Below are 25,523 nucleotides of genomic sequence, written 5' to 3'. Positions count from 1 at the left end.
ATAGGAAATGTGGGTCCATTATTAGGCTTAGTAGGTGTGAAAACTGCAACTTTTTTTTATAAAAAATATAAAAGATAGTGATATGAGAAAATCACCAAAAAAGCCTAAAAAAATGTGTTTATCAAAAAAAAAAACTCGATTGAAACAAAGGGCCATTTTCTGATGGCAAATTTCCTTTAACCCCCATGGGGACATCTGATGTACATGTATGGCAAGTGTGTGCAGGGATTATAAGGCGTGGGATTGCAAGCCAAGCCCGCTCCAAACACAAGTGTCAGCTACCCAGATGGAACTCCGTACTCAATTCTGTGTGGGGGACTATTTAAAGTACCACACTGTAATTGTGGTTTGTGAAAAACAAAGTCTTCCTTAATTATATCAGAGCTGTCAAGTTATGTTCCTATAACCTTTTTTTCTAGGTAAAATCTGAAATAACTAGATTTTTCTCCAAACCCTCTTTTTATGTTTTATGTTTGACTGAAATGCAGAATCAGATTTCAAATTACAGCAGACAAAAATAGAAAATAACTTCTGCACTTATCTGACCATGCTGCACAATCTGACTGCACCTGTTATTTTCAATGAAATTACTTTTACTTGGAGATTGAGCTGAATAAGCTGAATGCTGCCACTTGGCTGTTTCCATAAGCCACCAATAGGTGATGGTAACAGCTTACCTACTCCCCCTTCCTGCGCAATGACAGCTGCACCTGGTCACAGAGCATGCCTAAAAAACTCTACCATAGAAGTCAATGTGCGAATGGTCCTAGATTTTGGCTGCAAAGCATTGCTTTAAAAACTGCTGTAAGGCATATCTTTGCAGCAAAGGCAAAACATTAGCCCTCCCACCCACCTTCCTTAAGAGTCATGTATAAAAAATAAAAAACAGATTAGAAAAGGAATGTTTCAGTATTTAATAAATATAGGTGATATGTTCCCTTTAATGGCCACAATAAAATGATATATCACCAGTTATTGAGGGTGTTAAAGGTCCTTTAGGGTGCCCCTATGCCCACTAACTCTATGACACGTAAACTAGTCATGCATAGCTTGATTTCATGAGTCAACAGGGATATGAGACAGAATAAAGTTTCTCAGCATAGAAAATAATTCTTTGAACAGATCATACGATCCTGTTCCTAGTTGATGTTTACCATTTGTGGGGCCCAAGGACAGGTGTATGCATCTAAATTTGTCATTGCCGAGAATCTTCTACTCTCGGATTGCCTACAAGAGTACAATTTTTATTATAATGTTACAGAGTTTTTAAACACAACAATCTTTGTAAATACTTTCTGATGTAGAATATTGTAGCACTTGTAGCTGAGACTCAACTTAGAAAGAACTCCATAGATGAACTGTTTGTACTGGTACTCTGATGTATCTGCATTAATCTCATGAGGGAGGGGATTTAGAATGGAATAAGACAATACATATCTGCAAGGCTTCACTATACATCATTATAGCCATTGATTAAGTGGTTGCTTTGGGCTCTTGCTCTAACAGATAAAGCTACCATAGCCCCAAATACCAGTGTATCATCATTGGCAATGAATACGTGTCAGTTCTGATGCTGGGTGACACACTCATTTACATGTCTCCCAGTTATGTCTTATGTAAGTGATTACAGTTGTCGCCTGATTAGACAATGGGTCTTTCCATTCGAGTAAAAGTGCTTTCCCCATTGCCCTGTAAAAAAGTTTTCAGAGGCTTCTTTTGTGTGATGTATCTCTTGTTGAGAGATCGTTGACTGCTAGTCATGTATCTCCGGCGCACTCTAAGACATTTTGTCCAGTTAATAGATTTTGAGAAGGGGGCGCATCATTGGAATGAGAGAAGCAGGATGGTCGTTTCGACGAATTGCCCGCCATCTGAGCCATTCTCTTTTAACCCATCTGCTTTATTTATTATCGAGCATTTTCCCATAAGGATCACTTATAAAACTATGTGTCCACTATGAGCATCTATTTATGGATATTTATTCAATCCGAGCAGATTTTTCTTCATTATTATTTACAGCACAGTTTGTTGGCTAAGCTTACCTTTCCTCTCCAGAGAGCGCAGTTGAAGCCGGAAGTGAATAGAGAAAACACAAGCCTTTGGGATATGGAGTATGTGTGGCTAACAAACAGCTGGACCTATTCTTAGGTAGCCTCGGCCACTAACTGCAAACCCCATATAGAACATTTGTAACTAGAAAACAGCTGGTTGGATATTAGGGTGTTTGATTGTAAAACATGTTATCCAAGTGAGAGCAGACATTTGGATGACAGTACAGTTCCCACAATGTGCATTAATTACAACAGTTCAACACTACAGCTGTCCGCTACTCAGCCTTCAGTTTCCTCAATCATCTAGCGTCCAGGAAAGGACTGAGCAAGAATTAAGAGACTTTACTAGCTAGTACTGGATCTGACAGTCCGTATGTATTCTTGTGTCCACAAGAAGGTGGAACATGTGTTATACACGTGTCAGTTGTGTGCAATTAAAACAAGAATTAACAGTTAATGAGGATGCAGGATATTAGGTCCTCAGTGCATCTTGCTAATGGATGTATCTGATCCTAATTGAGTATTAAGTCAGCATCTGGCCTGAATTTTTAAACTTCTGTATTTAGTTCCGTGCGCGCTTCTCCTCTTTCCAGGGTCAGGCTTGAAGATTCTCACTGGTCTCAATGAGCTGATGAAACTTCAGACAAACTTGAGTCTTTTCATAAACTTCTTGGGGGCAATGCCTGTATATTTGGCAGCTATATATGAATGTAAGCTAAAAACACACTCTTACTCATTTCTGGAGTGCATTTAAACACTTCTCATGCAAACACTAACCCAAAATACATTTTTTAACATGTTTTGTTAATATAAAACTTTAGTACAGGGCCAAGGAAAGTAATATTGGAAAAAAGAAATCCGTAAATAAATATGGTTTGGATTGTAAAGGTTTAAAGGATGGCAAATTTGAAAATAAATACTGCATCATTTCCTGCCTTTGTATCTGTGCTTGTTTAAACCAAAGGCTGACTGGCATGATTGCATAGAAAGAAGACATTAAAAACAGAGCAGCATTGCTTTCCACGTCCCAGAATATGTCTACCCATTTTTTTTTTTGGTGGAGATCTGTTTCCTATTTGGGCCCCAAAATGAAGGTGCAAGCAAAAGGGGATATCCCTATTTTATGACATCAAAAGTAATAATGTTTGAGGCTCGTGCACATGGAACAGTCTGTATGGAAGTATACAAGGAATGTATAGCTGCTTAGTATAGAGCAGGGGTCCGCAACTCCAGTCCTCAGGGACCCCCAACAGGTCATGTTTTCAGGATATCCTATAGTAAGAACCCCTGTGGCAATGTCTGAGGCACCGACAATAATTACCGTATATACCGGCGTATAAGACAACTTTTGAACCCCGAAAAATCTGCTCTGAAGTCGGGGGTCGTCTTATACGCTGGTAATACAAAAAAAAAAGAAAGTGTCAAAAAAAAAGAAATCATTACTCACCTCCCCCGGCGTTCTGCGGCGCTGCTGCAGGCTGTCGCTCCCTCCTGGTCCCCGGCAGAGCATTGCTTTCTGGACGCAGGGCTTGAAATCCCCGCCTCCAGAAAGCTAATACTGTGATTGGCTAACACACTCTGTCAGCCAATCACAGCCATTCAATTACATCATTGAATGACTGTGATTGGCTGAAGGCACACGTGTGTTAGCCAATCACAGCCATGCAATGATGTCATTGAATGGCTGTGATTGGCTGAAGGCACGTGTATTTTAGCCAATCACATCCATTCAATGATGTCATTGAATGGCTATGATTGGCTGACGGCGTGTGTTAGCCAATCACAGTATTAGCTTTTTGAAGGCGGGGATTTCAAGCCCTGCATCCAGAAAGCAATGCTCTGCCGGGGACCAGGAGGGAGCGACAGCCTGCAGCAGCGCCGCAGAACGCCGGGGGAGGTGAGTAATGATTTTTTTTTTTTTGCTCCACTGTATTCCAGGCGTATAAGGTGACAGTTGGGGGGTCGTCTTATACGCCCCGTCACCTTATACGCCGGAATATATGGTACATCACCTGTGCAATACTGAGGAAATCCTGAAAACATGACCTGTTGGTGGTCCCCGAGGACTGGAGTTGGGGAACATTGGTATAGAGCCTCCATGTGCTGCCATTAAAGCTCCATTCAGGAATACCATCTGACATGTGACATGCTTCATCAGATGCCACAACTGTATGAAATTGGAAGCATACAGAAGTAACATAGGTCTCACAGACCGTTATGGTAGCCTCCTTTCCAAATGGAGCCATAACTTAGCACGTTCTTAATGAAATGTGAATTTCTGTACATACCACCAATATAACCCATGAACTCCACCGAGTGGTGCTTTATGGGAGAGCAGCCAGAAAAAAAGCCACTGTTTCAAGAAAAACAAGTTTGGAGTTTGCCAAACAGCATGTGTCCAAATCCCCAACACATAGAAGGTGGTTCTCTGCTCAGATGAGAGTAAAACTGAAATCTTTTGGTCATCATGGGAAATGATGTGTGTGGTGCAATCCCAACATTCCCCATCACCCCAAGAACACCTTTCCCACAGTGAATCATGGTGGTGGCAGCATCAAGCTGTGGGGATGCTTTTCATCTGCAGAGACTGGGGAACTGGTCAGGGTTGAAGAAAAGATATTGATGGCAGTGTACAAAGAATATACAGCCCTGTAGTATGAAGCCATACAGCCTCCATGTGCAGACATGGAGGATAGGGTCAGGGAGAATGTCATCTCACGTGTGGCATCTGATGGAAGATGGCACGACTGCATGAAATTGGAAATATGCAGAAGTAACATGGAAGCCTCACAGAACCGTATGGCAGCCACCTTACAAAATGGCATCAAAGATGGTTTAAAAAGTTGGTGCAACCTGTGGACATAAATGAGAACACCAATAAAATTTTTGCTTAACTCCTCTGTTTATTCTAAAACCAGTAATTCTATACAAGTTTCGAGGTTAAGAGAGCCTCTTCCTCAGTATTTCCTGTGGGCACACTAGACATGAAACAATATGGCGGAAAGTAACAGATGTGTTGTAGGTAGTAGGTAAGATATAGAGGCGTACGTTTGGGATACAAAATGTAGAATAGAAAAGTATTAAATTAAAAAAGGGTGAATAATATGTGATCAACTTCGTTACTGTTGATATCACTTTAATCAATATCCCTTGCATTTATATCTGGAATGGCCGTAAAAACGTTAACACATGTGTATATATACAGACATGCCTCCATACATTCTTTTATTTTTTAATTGCACTTAGTATTAGCTGCTAAAAAATAAATTTTTATTATAAGTAAATTTATTATAAGCCATATATATGCTAAACCACTAGGTAATCATGCGGTTTAACATCTCCTGCTTCACTTCATTTAATTAACCTACTGCCGCTCCGCAGAAATTATACATATGCAATGGAAGAATATGTTTGATTTAATTTTTATTTATTCTTCGGTTATCTGATTTGTATTTTATTACACTTTATTGAATACTTTTCTATGCTTTGTATCCTGAAATTACTTCTTTATATCTTACCTACTACCTACAACACAACTGTTAGTTTCCGCCATATTGCTTCGTGTCTAGTGTGCCCCCAGCAAATATTGAGGAAGAGGCTCTTTTAGCCCCAAAACAAGAAGTTAAGCAATAATTCTGTTGGTGTGCTCGTATATGTCCACAGGTTGCACCCTATACCAAATTAAACCCTCTTTGGTACATATTGTATAAATGTCCATCCTATGGGTTGAGAAGGTAGGTTGGGGTTGGCTGCACCCATTATATACACAGAATGCTCCTTCTAAAAATAGACTTTTTTTTTTCTACACACTTTTGTAGAGGATATAGTCCTCCATTTTTTCATCTGGGTTGCTCCACCATCCTTTTTTCCATATTCCACTCCTTTGCAAATGGATAATGCCCTTATTAATATTAATTAATAGACTTAAGCATGGACATATTCTTTAACATTTACAACAAACAGTTCCCTATGAAAGTATTTACTCCCTCCCCTGATGTTTTTCCTGTTTTATTGTGCTACAACCTAGAATTAAAATTGATTTAAATTTAGATTTTATGTAATGGACCTGACAAAATAGTCCAAATTGTTACAGTAGAATGAAGAAAAAAAGTGTTAAAAAATAAATAAATAAAAACTGAAAAGTTGTGAGTGCATATGCATTAACCACCTTGACTATGAAGCCCCTAAATAAAGTCTGATCCAAATAATTAACTTCAGAAGCCACATAATTAGTTGAATATGGTCCCCCTGTGTACAAAGGGTCACGTGATCAGTATCAATACACCTGCTCAAGGCAGTTATATAAAAATATTCCAAACTTTGAACATCCCACAGAGCACCATTGAATTCATCATAAGAATATGGTGCAACTATAAATCTGACGAGAGGCCATCTACCTAAACTAACAGACCTGACAAGGAGAGCATTAGTCAGAGACTCAACAAAGACACCAACTGTAACACTGGAGCTGCTCCAAAGATCCACGGAGGAGATGTGAGTATCTGTCCAAAGGAGCACTATAATCCGTACCAATATAATCCGTGGGGCTTTATGGGAGAGATTGGCCAAAAAAGCCATTGCTTAAAGAAAAACATAAGGAAAAAAAAAAAAGTTTTGGAAGAAAAGGCAAAAATCCTATAAACAGTATGCTGTGCATTCTCTCTAACATTTAGATTTTGGTAGTCTAGCAGCTATTTGTGGTATGCAGTATATGTTAACATATTTGTGGATGACAGAAAAAAGATTTGAATAGCATCAATTTCAGCATTTTTGAGAGCAGAAGCCCTGGTTTGTGTAGATGATTGTAGTACATATGAACCACATATTATAATCACCTTACTTTGTGTATAAACGTCTACTTGCTGCTGAGTTTTAAGTGCGAATATATTTTTAATAATTTCAGTTTGTCAAAAAGTAATATAAAAGCTGGCTACAGCCGTCAACAGCCCATCAAGACAACTGCAATCAGCAGGTTGTCTGCTTTCAGGAAATATATAGGGTTTATGGGTGCACTTACTTTTTAGTGTGTGTAATTCCTGTATTTTATAGCTTGTTAATTTTTTTAAAATTTATTTCTACTTTAAACACAGACTTTTAGCCTTTCCAGTTCTGGTGATTTTATGAAGATACTTGTATGTAGACATAGGCCTAAGTGGCATATATGATCCCTGCATGTTATATTTTTATTGTTAGGATGTATTGTACATCTCATTTTCAACTTGGGTCACACCTCTAGCCACTAATAACAAATCTTTAAGCATTTGAGACAAAATTGCACGAAAGTGCTTATGTGTATTCAGTGCTAGGTGGCATGTTTATAATTATAATGTGACGGGGGTCTACTTTCGGAAAACATATGAGGAAATGTGGGGTTAGTATGATTTTTTTCTTCTATTTTGCAATTTAGGATTCATCTGTAAATGTCAAAAGTGTAAAAATGTCCGGGTTACCAGAGTTGTAAAATATCGGAAAACCTCTGGTAGAGAAAGGGTTAATCTGTTGGTCTGTCCCTCCACTCACAGCTCTTACTACAACTCCTGCTTGTTCAGATTGACTGCTGCTGGCTATAGGCATAAGCTCACCAGGAGGTGTTTGAAAGCTCTGGAGCTGATTTTTATGAGAAAAAGAACAACGTGATTACTAAATTCCAAGCAACTAAACAAGCAGTAACAATGGAGGTGAACCTCAAAAATGAGTTTGTGTAGTTAGCTCTCAGGCACTAATTCTTACATGGAGAGGGAAATTCTGGAAAACTAATCCCCACAAAACTGGTATTCACCACTGTGGATATTCATTATTGATTCATGAAAGGTTTTTAAGGAATACATTGCTTCCACTTACTCTGCATGGTAAGCAAGATCCAACTATGTCTGTGCATTGCTTAGCAACAGGTAGCCTAGTCTGCAGGTGACAATGCTGGATCTTCACACTTAGCAAAAATATCATTCTGCAGTACTGCAAAGGGGAAAGTGGCGCATATTGATAGGCACAACCAGCATTTCCATCTATGCCAACTTAAAGGGGTTGTCTCGCGGCAGCAAGTGGGTCTATACACTTCTGTATGGCCATATTAATGCACTTTGTAATGTACATTGTGCATTAATTATGAGCCATACAGAAGTTATAAAAAGTTTTTTACTTACCTGCTCCGTTGCTAGCGTCCTCGTTTCCATGGAGCCGCCTAATTTTCGGCGTCTAATGGCCAAATTAGACGCGCTTGCGCAGTCCGGGTCTTCTTCTTTTCTCAATGGGGCCGCTCGTGCAGGATGCCGGCTCCGTGTAGCTCCGCCCCGTCACGTGCCGATTCCAGCCAATCAGGAGGCTGGAATCGGCAATGGACCGCACAGAAGCCCTGCGGTCCACCGAGGGAGAAGATCCCGGCGGCCATCTTCAGCAGGTAAGTAAGAAGTCACCGGAGCGCGGGGATTCAGGTAAGCGCTGTGCGGTGTTCTTGTTTAACCCCTGCATCGGGGGTTGTCTCGCGCCGAACGGGGGGGGGGGGGGGTTGAAAAAAAAAAAAACCATTTCGGCGCGGGACAACCCCTTTAAGCTTACTTTACATGGGCCGATTAGGGCCCGAATTCACGCTGGAAACAACGAACTTGGGTGATAATCATCCCACCTACCCACGGCCGCCGGCAGGTCACTGAGTGAGAAATTACTGACGTGTCAGTCGCCTGTATTTCAGAGCTAAACACCAAGCGACTGTCGAGTGGCGGCTTTCGGGCGCTAAAGGAACATTTAGGGTGCATTCACACGGATGAAAAAAATTGTGAGAGTTATGTGCGTTGTGCGATGCGCAAAAGTCATACAAAAATTTGCAATGGGTGTATTTACATGGATGACTTCTCTCTCGCAGCGATGCTGCGACGTGGGAAAATTGCAGCATGTCTCACACGAGAATAAAACATGCAGATATGCAGTCTACCGCACAGCACACAGACAAGGTGTCCGTGTGCAGTGTGATGCGGGTCGGGCGTGACTCGCTGTTGCCTGTGTGAATACACCCTTACAGAAAAAATGTATTTTAGCATTGTGGTTTGGTAGAGAGCCTAATGCAAGGGAGGGTTGCCTTTTGTGGTTCTTCTATTCTCTTCCCTCGATAAAAAGAGAATCTAATAAATATAAAAAGCTCTTCTTGTCCCAGTAAAAGTGATTTGGTTTTTTTTTCTACAAAGATAGTTTTATGTCCTTATGAAAGAAATTATCTCCTTTTCAACTGGACTGCTTTCTTTACATGTCATCTTGTGGGATTTTGTACAAATCGTTGCTTGGTACAACAGCAATATTGTCATCTGTGTGCTTAGCATTCATTGACCGCGCTTTTTCATTATGTCATTTTATGTTTCTTTATTTGTTACTCCGATCTTTGGAACGTGTAAATAATAGAATAAGAAGATGGAATCTAGTAACCTTTTACTTTTTATTCCCCATGACCAGCACATTACAACCTACAGTTTGTACAAATTATGTCTGTATCTTAACTTCAAGAATATTAATCATCTTTTGAAGATGAAGCCTGCATCGCTCTAGTTACATGCAGTTAAAAGGTTAATGAAAACCAATTACCAATAATGTTTCATCTGGTTTAGGCTCCATTATAGACATGGGCATTCAGTAGGGATCTCCAGCACTAATGGCTTGTTGGATAATGAATTTGAGTTGTGTACTCAGCCGCTCTGCCCTTTAGAGTCTGAAGAATAACTAAGCAAGGAGAAATCATAAAATCTCTAGTAATTGCTCTCTTTGCCTACTGGTCTCAATTTTTACACAGTGACCTCTCATTAAGGAAAACCATAAGCCATCTTTGTTTTGGCAACTTCATTTCCAACCTATTGACTTCTGCTGCCTTACACAGGTCACCAGTTAAATGCTCTAGATCTTAAATTTCCACAGCTTTAATATTGTTCTTCCTTTCTTTACAGTGCCAAAATCCCTAAATGTAGGTTTCAGCAATCGCATAAGGAGAAACAGGACATTTTACTATGCATAGCGGGATCCCACCCTGCACGTGGCATGAGAACATTACTTACCAGTCCGGATGCGTGCGGGTTGCCCGTTGTCTCCTCCATACATGTGGGGACTTAAGTCATTAAAAGGTAGTTGCTGGATTAAAAGGTAGTTTGTCAGCAGTATTGCTGATGCAAAACTGCTCCATACCAATTGACAGCCATAGTGGTTTCCTGGTTGGATACTACCACTATCAATCAGAGCTGCAGAGCAGAAGGCTCTCTTAGATGGAAGGCCTACCCTCATGGCACTTGCGGCATTTAGCATACAGGGGATTACAACTTTTCTTGGTGCTGCTAGCAATATCCCGCCCAAAGGTATGATTACACCCTGTACCCCTGCCTCTTTTTGCCCTGTCAGCAGTTTTAAAGGAATATGCCTAAAATAAATCGATTTCAGGATATCCATATGTCATATCTTTATAGTTAAGCAAATATATAACAATTCAGTTGAACAATTACATATTTAATAACCTCCTGTATTTATTCAATTATTGTTATTTGTCTAGGGTAATAAATGACTTTAATTTCATAGACACATACCAAAGATACAAAAATGTATTGCATGTCGAGCACTGTGCTACTCTGAGAGGAGGGTATTTGCACAGTACAGAGAGCAAGTACTAAGATCCGACTGCAGTCAGGAGTATGGTGTTCACGGATCTAGAACATCAAGCCAGGATGATACTGCACCGTGATGAGGGGCAAACACCCTGAAATAGCTGTCTGTATGTATTCTGGCTTGGTGTTTGATTCCCAATCATTTTTCTAAAGACTTGTATAAAGGGTCAGACATTGATTTGCAGAAATGCTGACATCCAATAGGTGGCGCTGCAGAGGTATTGTTCCATCTTCCTTATTTGCATGCATTTCCCAGAGGGGCATGCATGGCCTTATAAGTCTCCTCACTCACTTTCTAAGTGCTGTCCTTAGGGAGTGATGATACTCCTCTCGGATCTATGTCAGAAACAGCACCACAACCAGCTAGGTACAGTAGTTATACTCTGGAGCAACGACACATTAAGCAATTTTTAAAGAAGACTATGTAGAAAATTGGTTCATTTTTCATCTCAGAAGCAAATAAATAGTAATAATTCTCAATGCAAAAAGGTTCCTTTTGGTCTTTTGTCAAGAGTACACATACCATGAAGTTAGCCCATGCAACTAGTACAACCTCCAGTAGAGATATTGTCCAGCCAAAGTTGGCTGCAACCTTATTTCAAAGACTGTTGAGGGCCTATGCAAGCATCCATAGGCCCTATAATAAAAGTAAGCAAGCCTATAGGGAATTAATTCAAGGATGATGGAAAGCAAAACGGTGGGCCAAACAAGCAACAACTTCCTCTATCCTAAGTGGTTGGGCGGGTATTGGTGTTAAGCAGAATCAGAAGGCTATCTTTATTATGTACACACTTGCTGACTGCAGTGTGCTTCTATGGGATTACTGAAATGTTCACCCTTACATACATTGCTTTTACTTTAGTTATTCCGGCCCTTTTCAAATCATGTTTAGAATGAGATAGAGCGCTATACAGGGATAACACCACCTAGTGGTGGCAACAGATTACTGCGATGTTTGCAAGCAATGGTATGGAGGGATGAGGAATTGGTTGTCTTTACTAAAGAAACGTCCTTATTTATAAATACTGCCAGTTTTCAAAAAAGAAGGATAAAAGCTGGTAAGTGGTGTGTACTAGTGCGTAAATACCAGCGCTGCGAGTCTAGATTCCTTCTTCATCTACTTTATGTAAAACTATATAGGCTAAATGTTGAATTATAAGCCATGTTATTAAGCATATAGTGCAAATTCTTTAGAATGACTTTCAAGTCCTCTTCCTTCAACAGATGGTACAGACTTGTCAGACTACTATTAATAAATAAAACCGCCGTTTTAAAAGTGTAGAACATGTTCCTGTTAACTGCCAAGTACTAAACCAATGTGAGAATCTGAAAAGTGAAAACTGAATCTCCATGTTTTACAATATGATGGATTGAACAGCTGAACCTGTCACGATGTACTGCTCCAGAATGTGGGCACAAGACATTTTCTGTCAGAAATTTGAATTTGGTATGTCAAACACAACTTCCTTGTAAACAAATGTTCATTTTTTCTTATTAACAGCCAGGAAGTTCAAGTACGGCATGCAAGTACACATTTCATACTACTCAATACCGTGATGTCTTCACTTTTAACATAATGGCTCTCCTGATCAGATGCACTGCAGGGTCTCCATAAGTGCTTTCATGAGCAAGAGTATAACGAAAGGCACATCACATCGTACGACTACTCTAGAACCAAACAGAGTTGTAGGTGTAGGAGAAGCGGCTATGACAAAGCTGACAAAACACCTTCTTCCTACTGATTCACAATAAATGTTTTAGTACTCGATCCTCTGATGCTAACGGTTCAGTGACTTATTCTTTGCGTTCAGTTCCACCATCTTTGCTGGTAATTGGCAAGCGTTTCCGTCTTAGGTGCTCTGTAGTTTGGTGTTCAATGGTTTGGAAACTATTCCTAAAGGCACCATATACTTCGGTTCCCTTTTTGCTGTGGCCAGTAAGCTGTCTGCTTGTTTCAAAACTAACCTTCCCTGACTACTGTTCGCATGCAATTTCATGTTCCTGATCAGCTACAATTTGACAGCTGATACATGGAAAAAATGGCTGCTGGAAGGCCGACGACCATTCCTGTCAATAGCGGAGAAGCAGTTCATGCTGTGAGGTATCTACTACTTACATTGTAATGTATGCAGCACAGTGAAGAATGGAAGATGCCTGATAATCTGCCTAACACTTTTTAATTACCCAGGCAGCTTAAAGGGGTTTTCCAGTACTGAAATATTGATGCACTATCCTCAGGATAGTGCATCGATAGTTGGTTGGTGGGAGCCACTAGTCACGATCCTTACAGATCAGCTGATTGAAATGATAGCTGCACTCAAGTGAACACCATGGCCGCTTCAGTCCATACCAGGCAAAGCACCATACATTGTATAGTAGCTGTGCCCGGTACATCAGCTCAATCCCATTCACCAATGAAAGTGACGTTAAAGGGTAGGATAGGTCACAGTGCTCAGTCGAGTTTCATGGCCGCTTCAATGAGCATATTGGTGGAGACTCCAAGCAGCAGACTCTGCCGATCAACTACTGATGATGACTAGAGATGAGCGAACGTACTCGTAATGAGTACTTACGCACCCGAGTACCGCCATTTTCGAGTACTTCAGTACTCGCGCGTAAAGATTCGGGGGGCGCCGGGGGGCGGGGAGAGGCGCGGCGGTGCGGGGGGTAGCAGCGGGGAACAGGGGGGAGCCCTCTCTCTCTCCCTCTCCCCCCCACTCCCCGCTGCAACCCCCCGCGCCGCCACGGCGCCCCCCGAATTTTTTCGCCCGAGTACGGAAGTACTCGAAAATCGCGGTACTCGGGCGAAAAAGGGGCGGGGCCGAGCACGTTCGCTCATCTCTAATGATGACCTATCCTGAAAATAAGTGATTCATAGTTTCATCCTGGAAAACCTCTTTAGGCCTCTCAAGATGTATTTGCTAACATGTTACAAAGGGTTATGGGCACACAGTGTCGTATCATCGTTTATATCGGAGTCAGATGTACAAATAGACATAAAAGCCTTCAGGAAGCCTGAGTGAAGGGCCCTTTGAGGAAGGAAATGTACATATGAAAATACATTCAATTATAATTGGATAACTATTGTTCATTTATATGAAAACATTGTGCATTCATATGTTATTTAGACACTCACAATACTAGAGAAAGAAGTCTACCACCGCAGTACCAAGGGGAAACGGTAGAGAGTGCTAAACACTCCGCCTAGTATCAATCACATAAATGCATTGAAAAGAAGGAGTTCACCATGACCAAATAGAAAGGGTAAAGTCCAGTGTCAAGTCAAGCATCCTTGATAAAGGAGGACACTACCTTCAAAACAGGTTGGCATTTTCCATTTCTATGTATCTACTAAAAGGACGTTCAAGGTCCAAAAGCTGTAAGCGTGGACTCTATTTAGGACACCTATGAAAATTCCAAGGCATAACTGGGATGTCTATGGGGTCCTCTTACATGGGACATCTGACGAGCCCTTGAAGTGGTTTTCAGAGATCATCGGTGGCATGGGGGGGGGGGGGGGGCAGTTTAAGTAAAAAATAAACCTTATACGCATTGCTTCTCGATATTCCCCCGCTACTGCTTGCTGAGAGCCAGCTTTCTGTTCACAAAGCCCTGCAACTACTCATGTGGTTGTTTACCCATGGGACCGATACAGGCAATAGAAGACCTGACAGGGACATCACTGATGAGGACCTGTAAACCTGCCTGAGGCTTCTACATTAGATGCCCATGTGACAGGTTAATGTCATTAGGCCTTCTCGGCCGGTGATATCACCTGTCAGATACTGCTGTGATTATAGTTATTTTATATAGTTTTGGCCATGGGGGACCCAAAATGACTCAGAAAACCCTTTAAGTGTCTGACAGTTGACTCAATATAACGATAATTGCGGAGTGCGCTGGAGATCTCTTACGGCCATCCACCTCCATTCTGAGTACACAGGCAGTCGTTCATAGCTGAAAAACTGCCTGTTTACACAGGCCGATTATCATCAGCAGGTTTTTACACCTGCATAAACTGAACGAAGAACGATAGGCGAGTGAATTATTGGTTGTCGTTCAGTCGTTGGGCATGTTTACACTGAAGGATTATCGTTCAGTTTCATACAATTCCGGAATTAACTGAACGATTATCATTTAGTGTAAAAGGGGCCTCTTATAGTAATTTACAAGACAATCAGCATCAATAACCAGTTGCATAATACTTCACCTGTCTAAGCCTGGGTTCCCACGGGGCGGATTTGCTGCGGTTTTGCCGTGGATTGCCGTTGCATATCCGCACTGCGGCAAAACCGCTGCGTTTGCAGTGCAATGCAGCACAAATGAGTTTTGGAAAAAAAAGCTGTTCTCACAGGACGGATTTTTTCCGCACAGCCGCAGTGTGGAAAAGCAACTGCGGCGCGGTTTTAAAAGAAGCAGCATGTCCATTCTTATGTCTTTTCCGAAGCGCTTTTTTGTCCATAGACTTCTATGGACGCAGCTAAATCCGCTGCAAAATGTAAAAAAGCGCTACGGAAAAAAAACGCGTGCGGATTTTTCTGCACGAAAATCCGCAAGCCAAAATTAACCTTTGAAGCGGTTTTGCGGCAGAAACAGTTCTTCTGAGGCAAAACCGCAACGGAAAAAACGTGGCAAAACCGCAGCAAATCCGCCCTGCGTGAACCTAGCCATAAACTACTGCAAAACCAGAATCAAAAAGGTTTCAATATTTTGCCTATAACTTGTCACGGAATCATATTTTGTTATTACAACAAAGCAATAGGAGTTTTATGTCTCAACTATAGGTCTGTAGCTCAAACTGTGAAATGTGATTTACTGTTTAATTTATACGAAGGCAGCTATTCAATCTGTTCAGAAAGATTTCGGCTGCATGCAAATATAAGTGGATGCCTGTTTTACAACCCATAGAGCTATTTGGAATTATACTATGCATTCCCTTTAAGGCTGGCAGTGATTCATGTGGCATACATTTTAACTTTTGATTTGTGAATGCTAGAGTTTATGCTATTAAATCCACTGGGCCAAAAATATAGCAATAGTTAGTAAATTTATAGTGCAAAACAAGTACAGCTACAGGTTATTAAGTGTTATACCCAGTGCGTTTTACATTTCTTTTGTGCAATCTAACGAAAATGACATTATTGATTTTGTTATGAACTTGATGCAGAAATACAGTCTTTAAGAGTGTGGCCAATCCACTTTGCCATCTCTGTCTGTTTAAAATCAATGACTCTACTTGATCATTAGTTTTTATTTGCAACTTGGCCTTTTGTGCACTGTTGATATTCTTGAAAACCTTAGAATGTGAATCATATCCAGGAGTCTCACTGTTTATAGGGAGTCTGTCAGCTCAAACACGCTATCCAAACTGCAGGCATGATGTTACAGAGCAGGAGGAGCGGAGGAGACTGATATATAGTTTTATGGGGAAAGATTCAGTGTAAAGGCCCATGTACACAAGCCAACGATCGCTAAAAAAATCGCTAAGCAGCGATCGTTTTAGCGATAATCGGTGCGTGTAAATGTGCGCCCATTGTGCGCTTTTCGTGAACTGATAGATGATCGTTAAATTCAGTCCAACCTAAAAATCGTCCTTCACTTTTATCAGTAGTTCTCCACAGGGGGTATGCTGATAGCATTGTTTCCCCATGGAGAACAAAGGATCTGAGGGCAGATAATAGCCTTGGGCTATTAGCTGCATTCAGGGAAGGCTTCATTTACACACCTAATTGGTACTTAAGAAGCTGAGTAGATACTTAATAGTTTATGCAAAATGATCGCTCAAAGCTGTCACTCAACTGCCGTTTGAGCGATCTTTAAGCGATCATCTTCTGGTGTAAACAGGCCTTAACTTGTAGTTTATTAATTTGAGCCTTGTTCATTTTGAGCTGACTGGTCCAACGGGTGGTCCTATCAGTGATTGACATCTACTCCTGTATGCACAGTCATACATACAATGAAATGTTTTAACTTGGAGTTGAGCTGCAGGTTACGGAAGGAGGCCAAGCCGCCCCTCTTCCCGCTCGTATCATGCAGAGTGACAACTCTATCCCCTTTTTGTCTATGGGGGCAATGCTGTCAATCTGCATAATGTGTGCATGAAGAGGCCGGCATAGCCCGCCTCCGTGGCACCAAGCTCCACTCCAAGTCAAACTTCATTGTGTATTTATTTTGAAAAACCACAGCATTTTAAAAAAAAAGTCTCATTCACACAAATGTATTTAGGCTGCGTATTACGCTTTTTTTTTTGCGCGTGTAATATGCTGTGCTAAAAGCCCATTGATTACATCGGGACGTTCAAACCGCATATTATGCGCATGAAAAAAAAAAAACACACACTGCTTTCCTATTTTGGTGTGGAAAACACACCACCGCAGTCTATGGGTGCATAACATATACAATTAATACGCATGTTACTGTATATTTGCTGCATACTGTATTACATGCGTAAAAAATAAGCAAGTAATATGCAGACGTCATGCGCCGGTGTGAGTGAGCCCTAGAACATACACAAGGGTAATAGGCATCCCTGACCCGGGTTCATGCAGTCAGTGGTTGGGGCAGCATGAACCTGATGACAGAACCCATTTAAACAGTAACACATTAGTTAGGAACAATGTAGGTTGGCTTCTCGATTCCTACATAAAACATGATTCTTAATTTGCTCTAAGATTCAAATTCCCACGTTGATTTGCCTGAGACCAATCTGACGTATATTTACATATGGATCTATAGAAATCATCCGAGGCTGACACTTGGATTTCTGACACTGATGTTTTAGCGGATCTACACAGACATTAGGTCCAATCAATGAAGCTAATCTGTACTGGGCTTTTTCTCTGCAGAACCCATGAGAATGATGTTCATGCTCATTCTTCTTACGGTTTCCATGTTCTGCAGTGCAAACAAAAATATACACAGTTTTTTTTTTCCTTCTCATCAGTCCGGCAACCTGCTCTTACTGAGAAAGCTGTACTTTTCGCACGGGCCATTCTGCGTACTACAGCCTTGTTCCATTAGCTTTAACGAGACAATGCTGCAGTACTCAGAAAAGCCACTACAAGAAATATGGCATTCTAAGAGCAGCTTGCCTGACCGATGTTGACACTGAAGAGGCCAGAGGGCCAGCATGAGCCCTGCCACGTATCCTGAGGATAGACTATCAAGTTTTAAAATCCAAATAGCCCCTTCAACCTTACTGAGCAAAATTAAAGTTGAAAGGAATCTATAAACTCCTATGTGCCCAAAAACCTAAAGTTACAAGCTTAACCCTTTCCAATCCACTGTCTGACGTCTAAAGACATTAAGATTTAAGGCTGTACAGTTGCGATGTAGGAAGACGGCCGCCGGGGTTCTCTTACTGTATATTGCCAGCCTCTCTGCTGTCGGAGCCTATCCAATGTGTCACTTCATGCAGTACTGGCTTTAGCCAGCATATAGCGCCATTGTTTAACAGCAGAAAAAGAGTAAGCCCCCTAGGAAAACCGGGATACAAATTGGATTGGAAAGGGATAATAGGAGCTAAAACGCTGAATCCATACATATCCTTTTCAGCGTTGCCCACTATCTGTTCTCAAAGCCGCGGCTGCATGCAAACTGTGGACTACATAGGTGTGTGTACAGGATAAGTGGACTAGTCAGTTTATTCTATACACATGTAGTCTGCGGCCTGCATGCAGCAACAGCTTTACAAGAGGATGGCAGGGGAATGCCAAGCAGGGCAAGTATAATGGCTACATCCCTAGATTCAATGTTTTAACTGCTAGGAGCCAATAACTTTAGTTTATGGGGTTCATAGGAGCTAACAGCTTCTCTTTAAAGCAACCCTCTGTCCCAGATAAATCAAGATGGTCACACCACGTCTCACACTCCCTGATGCACACTATGCTATTGGTAGTGAAAGACATTACAAGCTGCTCTGATTGGCCAGCGCAGATGTGAGCAGTGCTGGCCAATCAGAGTAACATGCAGTCATCAAGTGGTCAGAAAAGCTTTGCAACTATCTTAGTTTGTCTGGGACTAGAAGGTCACTTTAAGGAGGAGTTCAAACATGGCAGATTTGTGATGTAAAGGCCCATTTACACTGGACAAGTGTCAGGAAAACAATACCCAACACTCGTCCCTGTGTCTCCGCACGGGAGCTAGCAGAGCTGGCTGGGTCACGGAGCGGCCAGCAGGGGGGTGAGGCAGTGCAGGAATTTTTCTCCTCTCGCTCCCCCACCCATCTCCATTGAGATACACAGCGGCCGTTTGCTATTGAACAGCATCTGTTTAAACTTAACGATGAGCTTCATTGCTCATCGTTTATGCTGCATAAAAGATGATCACTGACGCTCATCGTTCAGTTTAAACAGCTGCCGTTCAATAGCGAACGGCCGCTGTGTATCTCAATGGAGAGGGGCAGGGCAGCGAGAGGAGAGAAATCTCCTGCACTGCTGGCAGCTTCGTGTGCGAGCCAGCCCTGCTAGCTCCCGTGCGGAGTACAGGGACGAGTGTCGGGCAAATGTCCAGCTTAAATGGGCCTTTAATGTGATCTACTGCGGTCTGTGCACCAAAAATCTTCAACAATTTATATCACACATAGCGGGGAAAAAAATCCAATGCAAAATCCAATGCATGCTGCAGATTTTCATACCTGTAGCATGATCATTATGTTGCAGATTTCACCCTTGAATGTAAAGGGTTAAACTGACAGCAAATCTGCAGCAAAATCTGCATGCCACTGAATTGTTGTAGATTTTGTCGCAGATTACATTTGAATTCAATTGAAAAAGGTGAAATGTGCAGCAAATGCGCTATGTGTGAACGCACACTAAAAACACAAGATTACCTCCCGATCTGAACCCACCACGACGAACATATTGAATCATCGCATTTTGATATAACTGCAGTCATATTGGGGAATGCACTACAAGTTTCACAAAAACATGGCAAAGACTTAATTCCACACCCTGTGAATACACTCTTGGGGCATAGAGGCTGAAAGCACAGATGCTCTGCTGTACCGCTGGGGTATATATAACGTATAGACACCGTGCTTTCTCTTTATAGTGCTCATCTCTGCTCCACAAGGACAAAGAAGGTGTAATGACTTCTAATAGCATGTGTGGGTTACCATAGCACCTAATACAGCAAATCGACTTCTTCACAATCACCATTATTTTTAGCAACATTCTTCAGTCAATTTATTTTAACTGAAGAATCTCTTTAATGTAACAGAATATCATAAAGTATCGGTAGGATTTTTCTCTAAAGCCCCATATTATTTCCTAGTAACTTGAATGCCTTACGTTTTCCTGGGAGGCCCTATTATAAAACTCATGTCTTTGACATGGCCCAATACTGGCACATGAATATAATAAGCACTAGCCTACATATGGTATAGTTCTCGCATTTTTACCTCTCGCGCTCCTCTTTCATTTTTTCGACTTCTTGCTCCTCTTCTTTCACTGTTCCGGGTCTCAGGTTCCCTTTTTGATCTAATTTTCCTCCTTTATCATCTTTATTCTTTTTGCCAAACCTACAAATAAAAAAAAAAATAGAATTCAACTTCTATATGTCCTTCGTCAGTATGTAATATAACTTGTAGACCATGTGTGAAAATCCAGCTGCTCGCACACAGGAGAGATAGAACACACTAGGGATCAGCCAACAAACTCTTATTGTTCCAGGAACCTATTTTGACAAGCATCCAACAAGAGTGAAAATGTGCTTTCCAGCTCAACAATGATAAAGATTTGTCTCTATATTTAGATCCAGAGCCGCTCTAATGCTTCACTGTAATTTAATTCACTGGAGAGATTGAACGCGCAAAAGCTGTTAATGCTGAAAAAACCCCATACGTTGAGCACAAACCAGACACGGTTATACTTCCATACCAGCAAAATAAAGCCTTAACGAATGTCAATGGACCGAGCCGGCTGTTAGCAGGAGCCTAATGCTACATTAGTTTGGTGCTTCTAATAAGAAAATTAGAAAAGTACATTTATAGCAGTGACTTTGAAAGCTTCCAGCAGTGACTGAAAAACATACCTGGGACTAATTAATTACCCACTCACTTGTCAGCTTTTAATTTCTTGCCCCTTGTTTAGTCTAATTAATCACAAATTTAAATAGAGCTGTTACCTTCTCTTTATGTCTTTGTCAGTAAAGAGACAATAAATTACTGCTATCAGCAGGCTATTTCAATAAAGAGTCACCATACTATGCGGGGAATCAAAGTTTTTTTTTTACTGAACTATACTTTGTTATAATAAGTATATAGTAAATAAAACACTGGATAGAATGCCAAATATCACTCATATGCGAGAAAATGCTTCCTCCTAGTGGGCAAAGTCTTGTGAAAACAAAACGTTAATTGTACTAATCGGAATTTGAGCACGACATGTCCTCATAGAGCTAAAAATGGCTGTATACCTTTACAACCAGCCAATTCACCAATTCAAGCACAGGTTTTTTTTCCTCTAGCCCCCCATATTCAGCAATTTCACTCCTGTTATTTTTGTGGCCTGATACTAGTAAATTATCAAGTGGGCAGTCTCTCCTGTCCATGGTCAATGGTGCTGAGGTTGCAATCATTGACAATAGGTGTGGAAACTGACCACCTAATAGTTTACTAGTATCGGTTATTGAATGAGTGGCACTGTCTGCAATCAAACAAGGGGGCAGGCTGGCATAAACATAAAGCACTGGAATCAGTGAAGAGCTGGGCATAAAGATATGAGTGACCTCCGCTTTGTCTACTGAGTTGTTCCACATCTCTGACAGCTGTAGCGTCCAACAAGAAGACTATAACAGCTGTCAATCAGAGTTGTAGATTAGCTCAATGGATATAGGATACTTCAGAAAGAAGACCCGCCCACATGGCACTTGCTGCAGTGGCATGCTAGGATACTTCAGGAAGAAGACCCGCTCACATGGCACTTGCTGCAGTGGCATGCTAGGATACTTCAGGAAGAAGACCTGCCCACATGGCACTTGCTGCAATGGCATGCTAGGATACTTCAAGGAGAAGACACGCCCACATGGCACTTGCTGCAGTGGCATGCTAGGATACTTCAGGAAGAAGACCCGCTCACATAGCACTTGCTTCAGTGGCATGCTAGGATACTTCAGGAAGAAGACCCGCTCACATAGCACTTGCTTCAGTGGCATGCTAGGATACTTCAGGAAGAAGACCCGCTCACATAGCACTTGCTTCAGTGGCATGCTAGGATACTTCAGAAAGAAGACCGGCCCACATCACACTTGTTGCTGTGGCACACCAGTGATTAAACCTTTATCTCACTGCAGCTTCTTATGAAAAGGTAGAAGCAGGAATGATTACATCTTACTCCTCTGTCTTGCCTAAGAATATTGTTTATGTCTTTAAGCTTAAAAAGTAGGTAATGTAAAGAAAATACAATATTTAAATGAGATTATAATACCGTGCTTTCTTGTGTCAACCTACAGTACAGATGTATTTAGCACTTAACAAGTATTTAGTGTGTCAGAGCGATTTGTTTAATGTGCTAAATATTCGTTTGGTGACTTACACTATTTGTGTAGTCTGCAGGCTGCTAGGCTACGCAAATAGAATAGTGTGCTATATGAAATATATGATAACTACATAGCACGCTGCACCAGTCAAGTTAACGAATAATACATTATGTCATTTCCAATATGTTGATTTCCCCCCTTATTAGGTCTGTAAAACAGCAACCCCCCTGGTAAATGTGTAATTCAATTGTGGCATGATGTGAGTCATGGGCCATGAAGAGGGATTGTGGGTAGCTTGGGTAAAAAAGATCCACGTCCAAATGTTCATTTTCTTTCATCAGATCAAAATTCACATTAAAGGCAAACCATCACACTGTATATGATTAGATGTCCAGTGGGCGGTCCGATCAGTGAGAGACAGACAGACAGACAGACAGACAGACAGATAGATAGATAGATAGATAGATATAGAGAGAAGCCATATGCACTGATATGCGACTGGTTGGTGGCCCTAAGGCCTGAATAAGCAGAGGTTTAAATGAATAAATTACTAGTTCTCCTAAATCTTTCCCCACAAATTAATATATCAATCTGCCCTGCTCCAAAAACAGGGTGCCTGCAGACTAGACTGCATTTACAGTAGTACTATATATAAATGCAAACCTAATTTTCCAATCAGATTTCAAAAGTTCTGTCTATCAGGATAATAGGTGTTGCCTTGTGAGCACTGAACCCTCTGCATTTGGGTTTGTTGCGTTACAGGCAATATTTGTTGGTGACTGAATACTGCCAGGTAGCACATTTCAGCTGAAATGATAAAAGTATTCTTTTTGATTTGATCACAGAATACATGCAATTACTTACAAAAGATACTTTTCATATACTTTCTTATACTAGTGCAGTAGACCTCAGCCTCTGCAGAGACCACACAACCATGGGATACATCACTTAATTGTGCAGATCTCTGAGCGCCCGCCCTGTTCAACTAGTATACTTGAGTACAACAGAGGGTCCCCTACATGCAAACAGGTTCTGTTCCAGGAACCTGTTGGCAAGTACATTTGTTTGTAAGTCCGAACAAATGTTTGTATGGAGCAGGATCGCGAGTGGATAATGCTTCATACAATGTCGGGTGTCAGCTGTTCTTACAGTGGACACCCGGCAGCAGCAGTTCCGACGAGCCGCGCTGCTCATTGGAACGGTTAACACTTTAAATATCACTGACAGCAGTATTTAAAGTGTTAACAGTTCCGACGAGCGGCGCGGGGCTCGTCTAAACTGCTGCCGCCAGGTGCCGGCTGTAAGAAACAGCCGACACCCGACATTCAGGGGGCCCGTACAGTGTCCGCGGTGGGACGCTGTGCAGTTGCTAGGCAGCCAGGGGCCTCCTGAAAGGCTCCAGGGCTGCCTATGCAGAGTGCCTATCAAGCGCATGGCTTGATAGGCGCTCTGCATAGGCAGCCCTAAGGCCCTTCAGAAGGCCCCCAGCTGCCTTACAACCGCGATCTGACCGGACAGGCTTCTATCAGGCTTGATAAAAGCCTGTCCGGTCCCTGCACAGCATGATGTAATGCTATGGCATTATTTCATGCTGTGCAGTACAGATTGTTCGCATCTTGTGATGTTCGTAACGCAAACGTTCGCAAGTTGGGGGCTATCTGTATTCCACTGGCTTCCTGCCCTGCCACAGGCCACTTTAGGCCTGTAGACTAAAGTCCCATTTACACGTAACGCTTATCGCTCAAAATTCGTTCAAAGGACCGGAAATAAGCGGTAATCGTTACATGCAAACGCGAGCATCGTGCACTTTTCATTTAAAGGATGATTTTAAGGTGAACTTAAAATCCATCATTCAGCTACTGGAGATAAAGCAAACACATTTCTCTCTCTCAATAGACCACATGCTGTTATCTCCACAGGAGTTGGCAGACAACAATATAATCTGCTGGCAGCTGCGATCAGAACAATGCAACTGTTTGCTCAACTGGGAGTGTGATTAATCACACTCTGGGCTCTGCAAACAGCTCCTGGAGGCCCTTGTATATGCAAATGAAGATGATAAAGTGTTGATGGCCATTAACACATTATGCAAAATAGATCACTAAAGCTTTCAATCGTTCAGTTGTTTTAAAGATTATCTCTGCATGTAAATGGACCTTAAGAGACACTAGAGTCACATACAAGCCAGTGGAGACTGTGTGAAGCAGTGATATCATATTGTGCCAAGACCAACGTTCAGGATATGCATGTGCTGCTTGAAATGTAATAGTATTAAAGGGGTTGTCCAGTGTATATTTTAAAAATGTATTCATTTACAGAATAGGAAACTATACAATTTTCTAATATACAGTACGTGTATTTAACAATTCAGCTCACATATTTTTCCTATAGCAATGCAGTAGCCCCTATTTGCATACTAGAATGGTATAGCATATGGACCAAGTCAGTCTGTATTAAACATGGCGTCACTCATGTGATATACACACATCCTGTAACCCTTGCTATTAAGTTAGCAACAAGCTTACCTGATATTAGTTAATCTGAATGGGAATATTAGTGAGATAGTTACTGGTGCTTGCATCACCTTTTTCACTGTATGCATTTACTTGTATAACAGCTACCTATCTCGTGGGAGGCACTATTATATTGTATTGCCCCAAAAGGGGAAATACGTGCTGCCTGAGATGCACAGGGGGCATTGTTACTGTCTACACAGTACTAAGAGGGGCACTGGGGGTAGAAACAGTGCCGAGTCATGCCTGGAAAAAGTCTTCACTGTGGTATGGGAAAATAGAAAGAAAACTGCTACAATCAGAGAAAAACATCACCTTTGAGTCACTGAATGTAACACATTGTATCTGATTATTTGGTGAATGCATTATTTAGAGATATATACTAACACTAGCTGATATACCCGGCTTCGCCCGAGTTAATTTGGTACTGGTGTTTATCTGGTGTTCACACGGAAAATCTTCTGAAGCCGTGGTTACTTTAGAGATACCGGAAAAACATATGTTCACCATTTTGCATAGTTCTCTGCGTTACCCAGGAAACATCACGGGGAGGTAACCATGTAACGTTTCCTTTATATAAAATGACATCAGGAAGTGAGAGAATTAGATTTCATACGTAAAATTTGGACGCTAATTCTTTTGCACTTAGAATTGAATAATCGAGTTGGGACCCAGTATCTTTTCCTATTTATGACATAATCAATGCTCGTGCCAAATTTCATGTTTCTATGACACCGGAAAGCGAGAAAATTACATTACGTATGTAAAATTTGGACGCCAATTCTTTTGCGCTTAGAATTGAACAATCGAGGTGGGACCCATTAACTTTTCCTATTTATGATATAATCAAT

At 41.4% G+C, this 25,523-nt stretch overlaps 1 protein-coding gene across 5 annotated transcripts in view; it reads right to left on the bottom strand.

Moving 5' to 3' along the window:
- The window catches only part of PARD3B (par-3 family cell polarity regulator beta), a 1,131,600-nt gene that overhangs the window by 498,426 nt on the left and 607,651 nt on the right, over positions 1 to 25,523 (bottom strand). For all 5 annotated transcript variants that reach the window (XM_066576076.1, XM_066576075.1, XM_066576074.1 and 2 more), the window contains one exon: positions 20,082 to 20,201. In XM_066576076.1, the coding sequence (XP_066432173.1) occupies positions 20,082 to 20,201 (120 nt within the window). The remainder of the gene's footprint in view (positions 1 to 20,081; positions 20,202 to 25,523) is intronic.

This window comes from Eleutherodactylus coqui, chromosome 8 (genome assembly GCF_035609145.1).
Source record: "Eleutherodactylus coqui strain aEleCoq1 chromosome 8, aEleCoq1.hap1, whole genome shotgun sequence".
Classification (NCBI taxonomy): Eukaryota; Metazoa; Chordata; class Amphibia; order Anura; family Eleutherodactylidae; genus Eleutherodactylus; species Eleutherodactylus coqui.
Note: the sequence above shows the minus strand (reverse complement) of the source record. Positions and strands in the feature narration are given on the sequence as shown.